Source organism: Mustela putorius, unplaced genomic scaffold (assembly GCF_011764305.1).
Source record: "Mustela putorius furo isolate JIRA1106 unplaced genomic scaffold, ASM1176430v1.1 tig00001059_pilon_pilon_pilon, whole genome shotgun sequence".
Classification (NCBI taxonomy): Eukaryota; Metazoa; Chordata; class Mammalia; order Carnivora; family Mustelidae; genus Mustela; species Mustela putorius.
In genome coordinates, this window is record NW_025421553.1 from 3,703,609 (window position 1) to 3,717,712 (window position 14,104).

Here is a 14,104-nt window from a genome sequence, read left to right on the forward strand (position 1 = left end):
TTCTTCTCCCCTCCTTTCTTCTTTTCTCACCTCCCCTCTTCTCTCCTTTTTTCCCCTTATTTTTTAAAGATTTATTTATTTATTTCAGAGGGAGAGAGTGAGTTGGGGGGAGGCAGAGGGAAAGAGACAGGGGAAGCAGACTCCCCACTGTGTGGATAGCCTGATGACACAAGCAGGGCTAGATCCCCCAGGAACCCAAGATCATGACCTGAGCTGAAAGCAGGAGTCAGACATTCAAACTACTGAGCCACCCAGGTGCCCCAGTGACACCTCCTTTTCTAAGTCATTTCTTCATTTTGACTTTGGACAAAACTAAAGGAGGACCCAATTGATTTGTCATCTGATAGAACATTTGAAATAATTTTAAAGATGTTTTATTTATTTACTTGACACAAAGGGAGAGAACACAAGTAGGGGGACCAGCAGGGAGAGGGAGAGAGAAAAGCAGGCTCCCCACTAATGGGGGAGCCCAGTGCGGGATTAGATCCCAGGACCCTGGGATCATGACCTGAGCCAAAGGCAGACGCTTAACGACTGAGTCTCCCAGGTGCCCCTGAAATAATTTTAGATAATATATCACTGATAGACATGTAAGTCATAGAATTTCTGTAATGACATTGTGTTCATAACAGAATACATGCAACTCTACTTATATGTGAACAAGATTTCTCGGCATTGAAATCTACCTAAAAACAGGAATAGAATTATTGCTAAACTGTTTTACTTAGCATTCTTCAATGCATTTAACCTATGTCATCATTGAGAAGACAAAACTACCTTGTTCATCTCTTTAAGAATTACTTTTTAAAATTAACATATAATATATTATTGCTTTCAGGGGTGCAGGTCTGTGATTCATCATCTTACATAATTCACAGCACTCACCATAGCACATACCCTCCCCAGTGCCCATCCCCCAGCCACCCCATTCCTCCCACACCCCCTCCATTCCAGCAATCCTCAGTTTGAGTCTTGAGATTAAAAGTCTCTTAAAGTTTGTCTCCCTTTCCGGTTTCATTTTGTTTCATTTTTTTCCCCTCCCTTCCTCTATGATCCTTGGAAGAATTAACTTTTTAATTAAAATTTACTTTTTTACTTGTAATAATTATTTAACAGTTTGGTACAATAATAATCTGTTAATGATTATAATGTCTTGGTTCAGAAGAAATTTTTAACATCTAGAACTTTATGGGCATGGGAAATAAAACTTAAATTTATTTATTTATTTATTTATTTATTTATTGTCACAGAGAAGTGAGATAGGGTGATAAATAAAACTTTCAAGTGTAAACATGTATTACTCTGGGATTAATTTTTCCAGAGAAGGTGGAATTGAAATGTATATACAAGGAGAGAAAAGAATGCCATGAAATTTCCAACTGTAGCCTCATTTTATCTAATTTTAAAATGGATGACTGTGGGTATCAAATTTCTACGGTATTACATTGGATACATTAAAGAGAGTCATGAAACAATTCCATTTTAAAGTGTCAATATTTACTCTATGCTGTAAATGATATTCTTTGGTATTATTTAAACTTTCTTTTTAAAAGTGAAGTGTACTTGACATACAATATCCTATTAGTTTCAGGTGTACATCATGGTGATTTGATATTTCTGTTCACTATGAAATGATCCCAGTGATACATCTAGTTAACCATTTGTTACCATACAAAGTTGGAACTATTTAGACTTTTGAGAAGAAACTTTAGATATCACCTTAGAAACATGCACTGAGGCACAGTAGTTTTTCAGATTCTTTTGGTGAGTCCTGGTTGAAAAGCTGAAAGAACAGTAAGTTAAGGACTCTTCGATATGAGCTTAACAATGGAAGCAGAAAAAAATAAGAATTTTCCCAATTGTACTTTAGCTAAATAAGTATTTTTTTTTTTTAAAGATTTTATTTATTTATTTGACAGAGAGATCACAAGTAGGCAGAGAGAGAGGAGGAAGCAGGCTCCCTGCTGAGCAGAGAGCCCGATGCGGGACTCGATCCCAGGACCCTGAGATCATGACCTGAGCCGAAGGCAGCGGCTTAACCCACTGAGCCACCCAGGCGCCCGCTAAATAAGTATTTTTAAAGCAATTTTTATATACAGTTATATGTGCTTTGTATACATTTTATATACTATTATAATTGCATCAAATAAAAACCTCTAAAGCATACTCCTCTGGAACAGAACCAACTTCAGGTTAGAGAAGGAATTATCCTTCTGCCTATGCAAGGTGAGATAAATTGTTTGACAGGAGCTGACTGGAGAAGTTTTGCTTTATGTTCCTCTAAACTACATGGCCTTGTTGGAGGTGATTGGGGAGTGCAAGAGTTCTGTCAGGGTAGGATGTGAACGTCTACTCAGTCCTTTTCCCCTGAATTGTGTTCTCCTATCAGGGAAGAAACAGATTGTATTTAAGTGATTTACCACCTCTTGATTCCAGCCAGCTATTCGTAGATAGGTGCTGTCATTGAGCCTACGGGTGTTCAGAGAAAAGATGGCGCCCATCTGCTGCTGCCATGTGTGGCAGTTGCTCCAGCACACGCAGGTGTAGATCCCAAGCCCTTTGGTTAGAATCCTTTCATTCTACTCTGAGCACCTCAGGGAATGAACAGATGACTTCCCAGGCTCAGAAGTGCCTTTCTTGTTTTGGAACTTGGCATTCTGACCCACAAGGACAGATGCCTGGGACCACCTCTCTCTGTGTGTGCCCCTTGGTAACTCTGCCAAAGGCATCAAGGATGCAGTGCCTTCCTTTCCACTCAGGTCATACTCCCAAGCTGATCATTTTGGTCATGAGGAAAGCACAGGGATCCAGGAGAGTACTGGATTGGGGAAGAAGAAATAGGAAGCAGACCAAGCAGAGAAAGGATCTTTCATGTGTAGGCATATTTTCCTAGCCAACCTTCTCATCCACACCCAATTCTTTATAATTTACCCTCCAGCTTTTTAGCAGAAAGCCTTGTTTGATCTTGCAGTTGACATGTAGCAAAATCAGTGTCTCAAAAGTCTGTATATTGGGGCATCTGGGTGGCTCAGTCGTTAAGTGTCTGCCTTCAGCTCAGGTCAGGATCCCAGGGTCCTGGGATGGAGCCCCACATCTCAGTGGGAAACCTGCTTCTTCTCCCTCTCCCACTCCCTACTTTGTTCCTGTTCTCACTGTCTCTTTCTCTCTCTCTCTCTCTCGCTGTCAAATAAATAAATAAAAATCTTAAAAAGAGAGGGAGAGAAGAGAAGCAGGGATCTTGGGGTGCCTGGGTGGCTCAGTTGGTTAAGAATTCGACTCTAGATTTTCGCTCAGGTCATGGTTTCAAGGTCATGAGATTGAGCCCCATGTTAAGCTCCATGCTGGGCACAGAGCCTGCTTAAGATTCTCTCTCCCTCTGCCCCTACCTCCTTAAAAAAAAAAGAAAGAAAGCAGGGCTCTGGCTGCCTGTTTGCCTTGAATGGGCTGATGTCAGGCATTTGAACTTTAAAGAATTAACCATTAGCTGCTGAAAATCTTTTATTTTCTAAATTGTGTGTTTTGAGACTCAGTTTTGTTTTACCTGTTTTAATGAATGACTGTTCTGCCAAATTTTCCTGTTGGACCATAATTTGTGATGTTAGAAAAATGTCTTATTTTCCCAATTTGCCATACTTTCTGCCATTTTTCCATAGTACCCAGTCTAAGGTTGGTGAGACCAAGGCAAAATTACCTTGTACTCTCAGTGTAACAACTAGAACTAAGCTGTATTTCCAATTATTAGCTTGTTCTTAATTCATGAATAGCACTTTTTTCCCCTGATAAATTGCATTGGGTTAGCTAATGTAAAATCAGATTAGTTTTACTGAAACCTAATACGTAATTATTGTGTTGGGAATGGTTATAATCTGTCTTGGTTATTTGTCTTAAGCATCAGATACAGGGTTTTTTTTTTATATAATTTAGATAAGAAAAAGTGAATAAATGGGATAAAATTTAAACCTCAAAATTTAAAAATTTATCATATTTGAGAGTTCTTTTAATGAAATCATTTATATATTACAGTCCTGCTTTACTTACTGGCTATTTGTCCTTTCCCTCATACAACTGAAAAAGGCATTTTCACTTGTCAAATACATCTTTTTTCATTTAACGCCACACATTCATCCTCATGCCCACTCTGTAAATTAAAAGCATTGGCAACATTTAAATAACATCAAAAATTTAATTTAGGTTGACAGGTGTCAAATTGAGCACAAATAGATTTTGTGAGACCCCTAGTACCATTTAAATGCAAAGTGTTTTTATAACTGAAAATCCATGTATATTCATCACCAAGTCTTGACATCCTAGGGCTGACTTTTAAGAATTGCCTCCAGGTCAAGTAGCTAAATAGATCCTGGGAAAGTTGATTCTTTTTCTGACAGCCACTTCTCCTAAACTGAAGGCCAGGGTCCTTTAAGGTGAGCGCACTCAAAGGTGAACAGAACCAAACCACACAAAAGCCTAGTAGTGGTCTGATGCACATGGACCGGAAGCGTTTGCCTATAGGGTGTTGAAATTGAACAGGCAAAATGCCACAGAGCCTTGGACGCTGGCATTGTAGTGTTGCCTAAACTGTAGGGAGTTGTGTGCTCCCATATTAAGCTGCAGTGACTGACAGCCCAGAGAAGGAATTAGATACGGCTCCTTAATAGACAATGGCAGTTCCCTGATGAGCTACTCTTCCAAATGGGACTAGCCTCCTGAAATAAAGCCCGTTGTCTTTTTAATGTGAGTACGATGTGTAATGAATTGGGTGCTCCTAACTGTAAGTGGTCTTGCTAGCATTAATATATGTTTTTTAAGATTTTACTTACTTATTTGACTGAGAAGGGTCAGAAAGCACAAGCAGGGGCATCATTAATACTTTATCTAAAATAAAATATAGATTTACAAGGAGACTTAATAACCAATATCAAAAACCAAATGTTAATAACCATATATCAATAAATTATCAATAATTTAGTTAGTAAAATGCTGATATCAATAACAGATTTCTGTTATAATCTACAGCTGTCATTTAGAAAAACAGTGAGTTATGGCAGAAGGTAGTTTTCAAAACTCTAGGAAGTAGCCTAGTCCTGTAGGATATGGCTACAGATCCTCTTTCTGTATTTCCCATAGCTCCACATACAGATTTTTTTTGGGGGGGGGCTTAGTTTTCATACATCTACAAAATAACATCATTATCTTGAATGTTCCTTTCTAGTGGAAAAAATAGAAACAAGCACGTCCCTTAGAGTAGACCTTTGTGGATTGATGCCTACCACAGGTAAAGCACTGTGCTAATAGGGAGCAGTACAGTAATGTGTCCTTCATTTTATTAAGATTTTTGTGGCCTAAACATTTACTAATAATTAAAAAATAATTTTAGTGTATATTTTACTAAATATATACATAATTCATATTTCATAATTTGTTATCTCTAGATATTTTAGATGGAAAACAGTTGTTTGCCCCAAATGGAGTGATTTGTATAATGTAGGAAAATTGCCCTCAATATTTTATTTCTTGAAGTAGATAGTGGCTAAATAGCTGTTCATTTTATAATTATTTGTTAAACTGTTTGTATCTATATGTTCTATTCTTTTCTGGTGGTCTATTATAATTTACAATGAAAAAGGAGTGAGGGAAAAGGATTTTTCCACCCTGGAAATATCTCCTAGAGCAGTGCCTGGAATTCCATTGTGATCAGTTAATTATTTTAGTTAATATTTGGCTTCTCCTTTTCCTCTTTACAATGGAACTATTCTCTGGCCAGTAATACTTGAAAACACAAGCCTTTTAGTGTGATGGGTTTGTTTCTCCATAGCCCAGGCATCTGAGCCTATGTACAAGGGATGGTTCGGAAAGGTGCTAGGATGGAGTTGGGGGAAAAGAGGCTTGAAAGGAAAACAGGAGTACATATCAGAAACATGGAGAGTCAGGAAACTTCAATAATGGGAGGCTTGGGTGGCTCAGTCAATGAAGTGTCTGACTTTGGCTCAGGTCAAGACCCTGGGGTCCTGAGATCAAGTCCTGTGTTGGGCTCCCAGCTCAGCGGGTAGTCTGCTTCTCCCTCTCCTTCTGCCCCTCACCGCACTTATACTCTCCTTCTCATAGACAAATAAATCAAATAAAAAAAAAAAAGGGAAACCTCAATAATGTGTATCTATTTCTCTCGCTTTGGTAGAGTTCAGTAACCAACACAACCCAGCTTGACTGAATTGCTTACCTTTCTTCTCAAATGGTACTGTGATAACATCTCACTCGTTTGACCTACTTAGCTAAAATATGGCACTTTAAAAGTATAGTTATTACTTTTAAGTGCACCTTTAGCAACATACAGAAAGGTAAAAAATATTGCCTAATTAGGGCTTTTTCAGAGTCTTACATCTATGAATAGAAAAGCCCAAGTTATAGTTAGCAAATGAGTGTCGTACGAGGGTATCCTTCAGAAATGCTCCCACAAAGTTCATGCTTATAAGTAGCTTCCCCCCCCCCCCCCCCGTACTCTCTTTTCCTCAATCTTTTTAAACCCCAGGCTTGTTCAGCTCACGTAGTTATAGAGAAGAGGAATACATTTCAATAGATTTCTGGCTGGTATTCCGCTGTTTGGAATATAAAAGAACCATGAATTAGATTTTATTACTGCCAATACCTTATTTGTTTATGCGGTGCATATGAAAATTCTATGACTGTTAGGTTAGTAAAATAGTCTTGACAGTCAAACAATTTATTTTGAAGAAGCCTGGCTAAACTGTTGCTGAGTGTTTGAGAGACAGCGTGTATGTGGGGGTTTTTAAAAACTGAAATTCTTTTGGAAAAACACCCATCTTATGTTTCATCTCAAAAATTATTCGGATGTTGTGAATAACCAGGCATGGGTTTATAGAAAATATATACACATACTTAGTTTGAAACTTTTCTGTTTGAAAATATTCCTGGATTTGTCTACCTCTTTATTAATTTGTCAGAAGATTCAGACAGAAGGAAATGAGGCAAAAGGGTTAAACACTCTCACTCTCTCTGGGGTGATTGGTAGTAAGAGAGGACTAATAATTGGTCTAAAGAGATGAGAAGAGAAGCAGACCTGGGCTTACTCTTAGGCTAGTCGCACAGGGCTTCTATTCCTGTGATGTTCAGCTTTGCTCAGTGCTGCTTCCGTTGGTATTATTGGCGCTGGGCTTTGAGCTCTCTGCTGTATTCCTTCCTCTCCTAGTGGTGGTGTTGGGAAACGGCCCCAGTTTAGTGTAGGTCCCTTCATTTACAGTTTAAATTAGTAGTACCTGCTGAAAACAATACCACATTTAAAAAAAGTTTATTAGGAACAATAAAAATATTAAGGTCGGGGCATACCTACTGTCTAGAGCACGGATGAATTAACCCCTCCTGCCAGGGCCCAGGACTGTCCCACATGGAGCTACACTGTGGAGAAGCAGCTCCAGCTCATATCTGAGCCTGCAACTTTGGGAATCTGCGCTTGGGACTGTTACTAATGGTTATGGCAGAATAGACAATGACCAGCCACTGCCAACCTCCCACTGGTACATGGGGTAGTTCATGGGAACTGGTTTTGTCCCATTCGTTGTGGCTAGTGACATTTTCTGTAAACTCCAAACAGCTTTCCTAAAGCTTGGATTCTGAATATTGCGCCAACATGAACTTACCTTTAGGGCACATAGATATCAGACTTACCTTTACATTTCAGGATTCCAAAATAGGAATAAAATTCAGATACTGAATCCAAGTCAAATTTCTTACTATGATAGTTTTAGAAGCTCTTTGTTGAAACCAACATTCTCTCTGTCCAAGGAGTATTCATTAATGTTAATTTTTCCTGATGAGTTGTCAAACATGCCTCCAAATGTTTTGAAGAATATGTCTCTTCCGATGGACCCTTAATTTACACTGACTTTTTTTTCTAAAGATTTTATTTATTTGAGAGAGAGGGGGTGTGAGAGAGAGAGAGAGAGCACGAGAAGGGGTAGGGAGACATAGACTCCCCGCCAAACAGGGAGCCCCATGCGGGACTCGATCCTGGGACTCCAGGATTATGACCCGAGCCAAAGGCAGTTTCCCCATCAACTGAGCCACCCAGGTGCCCTGGGCACCCCTATTTACACTGACCATTGAACTGTTTGAGAGTGGGGTGCACATGGCACGTGGAAGGCCATGTATCATGGTGGTTTAGAGCTTAAGTCTCTAAAGCTGGACTGCTGGGTTTCAAAGCTGGTTCCCTTACTCATGGTGTATGGGACCTTGGGAAAGGCCCATTTTTTTATTTTTAAAAATAGGGATAATATTAGTATCTACCTTATAGGGTTATTTTGAAAATTATTTAAGTAAATGAAGTGCTTGGGATAGCACCTGACACATAGTAAGTGCTCAGTAAATATTAGCTTTTAATAGTATTACAGACTCAACTCATGATTAAAAAACTAAGTGCTTAGTGGTGATCACACTTTGGATCAAAGGACTAGACATATTTCTGCAGGATGCCAGTTTGAAGACACACCTGCATGTCCCACAGAGTTAATTGAATGAGGGCTTTAGGCATCCCCTTGCTGGTCTCCCCTGTGCTTTCGAGAGTGGTGTGCTTTTACACACCACTTGAAAATGGTCACCATCAGTGCTCACATGTCACCTCTGCAGGCTTATCAGTCTGTGTCCTGAGAATGGGATCCAGACTTCCCGGGTGGGCCTGGCTACTTTTCTTTATTTGGATCATGATTTCCAACATTGTGTCTACTGGGGGCTCCCTCTGCTGGTATGTCTAGCATGGATGCAAATATGTGGAATAGTAGCTTTTAAACAGTTTTAGGCTTTTAGAGATGTTTGTATAAAAAAAAAAAAATTGAAAACTTTTTTTTTAACATGTGAGTAATAGAAATAGAAATAATTGCCGTTTGCATTATGAGTTGGAGTATTTTTGCTTTGATTTAGAATGAGAGCTATCATGGCATGCCAAAAACAGTAATTTCTTCATGATAGTTAATCAGGGACTGATTATTAGGTCTTACATACCAATATATACCACTAAATATTTTAGAATCCTATTTCAGCAGTCTAAAGAATATCCACGATATGGGGACTTAGTTAACTCTTAAAATTTCAAAAGGGTCCACTTTCAAGTGGTGTCATATCTAAGACCCTCTTAGATGCTGTTATGTTGAGGGCTTAGTATGTGTCAGGGAATAATACCTTAGATTTATTGGGTGATTCATTATTTATTTAGAATTATAATTTATTAATAAAATGCACCATGATGTCCCTAAAGTTGCATTTTTAAAATAACTTTTTGGCTTCTGTGTGATTTTTTGTTTGTTTGTTTTTCACTACTCTTTTCTTCCATCTTTCCTTACCGCTCTTTGCTACTAGGCTCAAACAGCATAAATCGGGTAACAGCAAACATGGACAATGGAGAAAATGAAGGAACGACTAAAATTATTGCACCTTCACCAATAAAAAGGTCAGTCGGTTAAGTGAAAGAACTCATAACGGTATGCTGTCACAAAAAAGCTTTTTCCTGTTGGCGAGGTGAAGAATCTTTTTACTTTGATAGTTCATACTTTTGGTTGAAATAGTGTATGAGCCAAAGAGTCATTTAAAATGCCAGTGGAGGGGCCCTTGCGTGGCTCAGTGGGTTGAGCCTCTGCCTTCCGCTCAGGTCATGATCCCAGGGTCCTGGGATCGAGCCCCACATTGGGCTCTCTGCTCAGCAGGAAGCCTGCTTCCTCCTTTCTCTCTGCCTGCTTCTCTGCCTACTTGTGATCTCTCTCTGTCAAAAAAATAAATAAAATCTTAAAAAATAAATAAATAAAATGCCAGTGGAGTATAAACAGCAGGACCTGCCTCTCTCATCTGAAGGAAATGCTCCTGCTGTCACAGCATGGTGATCTCTCAGTCTGTGGTCCCATTCTCGGCAGCAGGGGGACAATTCCACGTGATTTTTTAAAATGGCATGCTATAATGGACTTACTCAGAGGGACCTGTGAAATAAAGTTGATGATATTCATGTTTAATGTACTGTGTTCATTACCGCGGTGCACTGAACTGTGGCCCTGGGAAGAGGGCTTACAGCATTTAGAGGCGCAGGGCTCCGGAAGTCAGTGATTGCATATGTATGAAGAGGTGTCATGGTCTTCTGCATCAATTTTCCCAGTGGCATTCCCCAGCGGAAAGACCTTCTCTCAATATATTACATGGCTTGTTTCCATGAAAGATCAGCCTTGTTCTCTGTGAAGATACTGTTTCAGCGTCAGTTTTTCCTATCTCCATTTATATCCACGGAACAGCATTTGAGAAGTACAATGAGCAGCTTTCATCAGCTCACTTTGTCTACAGCACTAGCTTCTGAGTCCAAGCAGTCAGAAATACGTGACCCTGGCAGACTTTGATCATCTTCTCCATCTCGTTAGTAAATAATGGCGTCTTCATTCAGTAGGTTTGGGGCTACGTGGAGGCTTACAATTTGCAATTTCCTAGCAAAAGAATTCTAAGATAGGAGGATTCTCAGAGTTGTGATGTTTTCCCCAGGGTTTTGCTTACGTTGTCTTTTGTTTAGTTCCGGGACACTCCCTTCATGGATTCTTTCTGGAATGACAGGGTCTTTGCCTTTTTTGCATGCTCTTTAGTTGGCCTAGCTGGCCTTGGTCAGCCTCACAGCTGTGTATAGAGTGTCAGCTTAATCTGTATGTACAGGGTATGCTTATGCTAAATCCAACATAAGAACAGTAATCTGCCATGAAATTCAGATCCCAAGCCTTTTTAGAATGTACAGAAGAAGTTCAGTCCCCTTTACAATGGTTTTCTTGTCAATAGGACTGATACCTGAAGTGCTGCCTGATTTTCCCACTCAAGTTCCAGATGAGAAATGGCTTAGGGAGTGAATGCAATTAATTAAATGAATAAAATAAAATAAATTAAATTAAATTAGGATTTCATTTTTCTCTAACTTTGGCCTGCTCTCCCATTTCCCCTTTCATCTCCCCTCTGAATTTCTCAATCTCCCTTTTTCTTTCTCATTTATTAAACACACACACTTTCTACTATTAAGTATGCATTGTATTTATTACTTCTCACATCAAAAGTAAGATTTTGGGGCACTTTATCTTCCAAAGATTATTTAATCAAAAGAATGTATTGGTCAAAAATTAAAACCTACCTACTATATGCTAATATGATGAGTTAAGTGCCTTTGTCAAATACAAAATTTTTTAGCTTTATATTAATTCCTGTATGGGTGTAGTCTCCTAGGATACAAGTTTATTTTCCTTTTTTGAAATGACCTTGTCATTTTTTTCCCTCTCTCTTCTTTGTTGACTGTTATAAAGAACCCTGCTATGACCATGTTCGAGGACAACTTATATAGGGGATTCCTCAAAAATCCAGGGTTAAATGTGAGCTAGAAATTAAGTACCTCTATCTTTTCCTGGGGCTGAGACTCTGGGGATGTGAGAGGTAATACATCTCCCCTCCTTCAGAGGAGGCCTGGGGCTTCTGATGAGTCCTTTCCTCTATATCTCCCCATGTGTGTCTAAAACAATTTGTTGAGATTGAATAACAGCTCAGTTATATTTACATTCTTCAGGCAGAAAGATGATACTAGGTCAGGAAGAAGCATTTGGAAGTCCTTCTGATTTGGAAGGATGAAGCCAAGATAGGGCGGAAGCTAGGGGCTGGGAAAGGTCGGTTTGGGTAGCCTGAACTTGTCCACGGCTGACCCACCTGCTCAGATTTAGACTGAAGTCCAGAGCTGAAAAGGAGCCGGCCTCAGGAGCCATCATACTCTAGCTTTCCTTCCTTGTCAGCTTTCTTTTCTTGCCTCTGCCCTTTCCCTTGCTTCCTGTCCTGCAGATAGACTTGTCTTCCAAGTTTCCTAACAGTGGATGAACTGGCTTTTGTTGACTTAAAGCAGTAATACTAGGAAAAAAAGGTGGAGGGGAGCCCAAAAATACTTGCTGGAGATGTGAATTTTTTTAGGCAGCCACCTCCTACCCTTTTTAGAATGAGTCACGGGTATAAAAACACATTTTAAAACATTTGTTAAACAGTTTCACTGAAGAAGGAAATATGTGAGTGAACTTCCTTTTATTCTCCAGTTAATATATAGTCCATGTTTTTTTTTTTCTTTTTTAAATTAAAGCTTTAAGAAAGCAAAGAATGAAAACAGCCCTGATACTCAAAGAAGCAAATCTCATGCACCATGGGAAGACAACGGCCCCCAGAGGTAAAAAGAATCATTGTTTTTCTAATGGGGAACAGTAGAAATGGGATTAGCCATCACAATGCATTAAATAACGGAATCCAATTAAATAATGGAATCCAACTGCTTTGTGACTGGATGTTGCTAGCTGTGGACAAGGCAGTCAGATTCCTAAAATCAGCATGACTGAGAACTTTCGAAGTAGAAGTCAACAGGATGTGTCCTAAGGTGAAACTTTCTCCTGGAAGACAGGAAGGGAGACCAGTGTGTATTAAGACACTACCTGGAATATTGTTACCATGGCTTAGAGTAAGAGAGTATATTTTTGAACTCTAAATGACATATTAATGATAATCCCCTCTACTGTACATTTCTTAAAAAACTATACTTGAAAAGTATATTTGAGGACTAATGAAGAACTTTATTCACAAAAATATCCATATATTTCGTTTCTATCTGTCCACAGCTACCAAACCAGCAACAGACCTGCATTATACCTTACTGACTTTAGAGTCATGGGGATCCCAGCTACAACGACCAGGTGGTCAAATCCTAACTGGCCACTTCTTAGCTCTTTTACTTGGGCCACTCAATTAAACATTCCATATTTCCACTTTCTTTTCTGTTACGTGGGCCTAATAATTGTAACCCAGTGATTGTGGCTGATATGAAGATTTGCTAGGATAAGGAATTTAAAGCTTTTAGCTCAGTCAGTGCATGGCATATGGTAAGTTTGTTGTATATGCAGATTGTTATTATTACCATCACTTGGGTGTTCCTTTCTTACCATTGAAGGCCAGTGACACAAATCCATTCCTGAAAGATAACGACTCTTAGGATCTGATTTGCCAGATCTTACCTCCATTTTCTTTCAGTAAATCTTGTCAGCAAAGAGAACTATGTGCCTGTGATCTAGTATATCCCTGAGGGGGCAAATACTTGTGTAGCCTGGGACTGGGCTGTCTGCTCCTTCAGGCCCTCTGTGGGCACTACTGACCCTTCCTCTTCCCCTGCAGTGGACTCTACCACTCTCCCAATGACCGCATGAAATCCCCGAAGTTCCCCTACACGCGCCGCCGAAACCCCTCCTGTGGGAGCGATGACTCTGTCCAGCCAACGAGAAGGAGGTGAGCGCAACGTAGCTCTTGGTTTTAAATCTGCAACAGAACCTCTGGGTCCCAGTCACAGTCTGTCACAAGTTATTCTCATAATATCATGACTGTCCTCCCAAGGTAACAGAAAGCTTACTTTTTTTTTTTTTTTTTTTTTTGAGATAAAATGAGTTAGGCATCCTGAAGCATTTCTCTTTAAACAGCCTAAATTTCAGAGAATAATTTCATAAAATACTGGTAGGAAACTTGCTCCCTGTATGGCACTTAAGACTGATAAGTTAAAAAAAAAAAGCTTAGGTATCTATTTTAACAATATATATTATATAGTATATATAATATGTATTGCATTAGTGATATATTTTTATATATCAAAGATACTAAATATTCTGATCTGAGAAGATAAAATTATAGGTAAATCTTAGCTCAGGCTTAGCACTCTGTTCTCCAGACTATTGTTGCATAAACTTGAGTAAAACCCCTTTCAAAACACAGGAAAAATGGATCCTGTTACATTTTACCCAGCAGGTCAGGTTGTTTTTGTGATTATGTTTGAATGTACTTAATTTAAAAAAAAGTCCATATGTAGAAGTTTTGGACTTTCTAAAAAGCCGGCTGGGAAATGTGACAGGTGCGAGAGAAGAAGACCTAGAAATGACTAACCAGTGAAATTCATTTCATTCCTACTTCACAGAGACTATTTTACTTTGAGTACCTACATACTGGTATTTTGTAAGTGACTTTTCTAATTATGACAGGTTCATGTCATGTTCTCAGATAACCATCAACTTGATCACCGTGGATCAGG

General features: G+C 39.1%; 1 protein-coding gene across 4 annotated transcripts in view; it reads left to right on the top strand.

Annotated features, from left to right (window-relative positions):
* Positions 1-14,104, top strand: part of EPB41L4A (erythrocyte membrane protein band 4.1 like 4A) — a 250,082-nt gene that overhangs the window by 191,310 nt on the left and 44,668 nt on the right. For all 4 annotated transcript variants that reach the window (XM_045087135.1, XM_045087137.1, XM_045087136.1 and 1 more), the window contains exons 13-15: positions 9,361-9,451; positions 12,128-12,211; positions 13,204-13,314. In XM_045087135.1, coding sequence (XP_044943070.1) covers positions 9,361-9,451; positions 12,128-12,211; positions 13,204-13,314 — 286 coding nt within the window. The remainder of the gene's footprint in view (positions 1-9,360; positions 9,452-12,127; positions 12,212-13,203; positions 13,315-14,104) is intronic.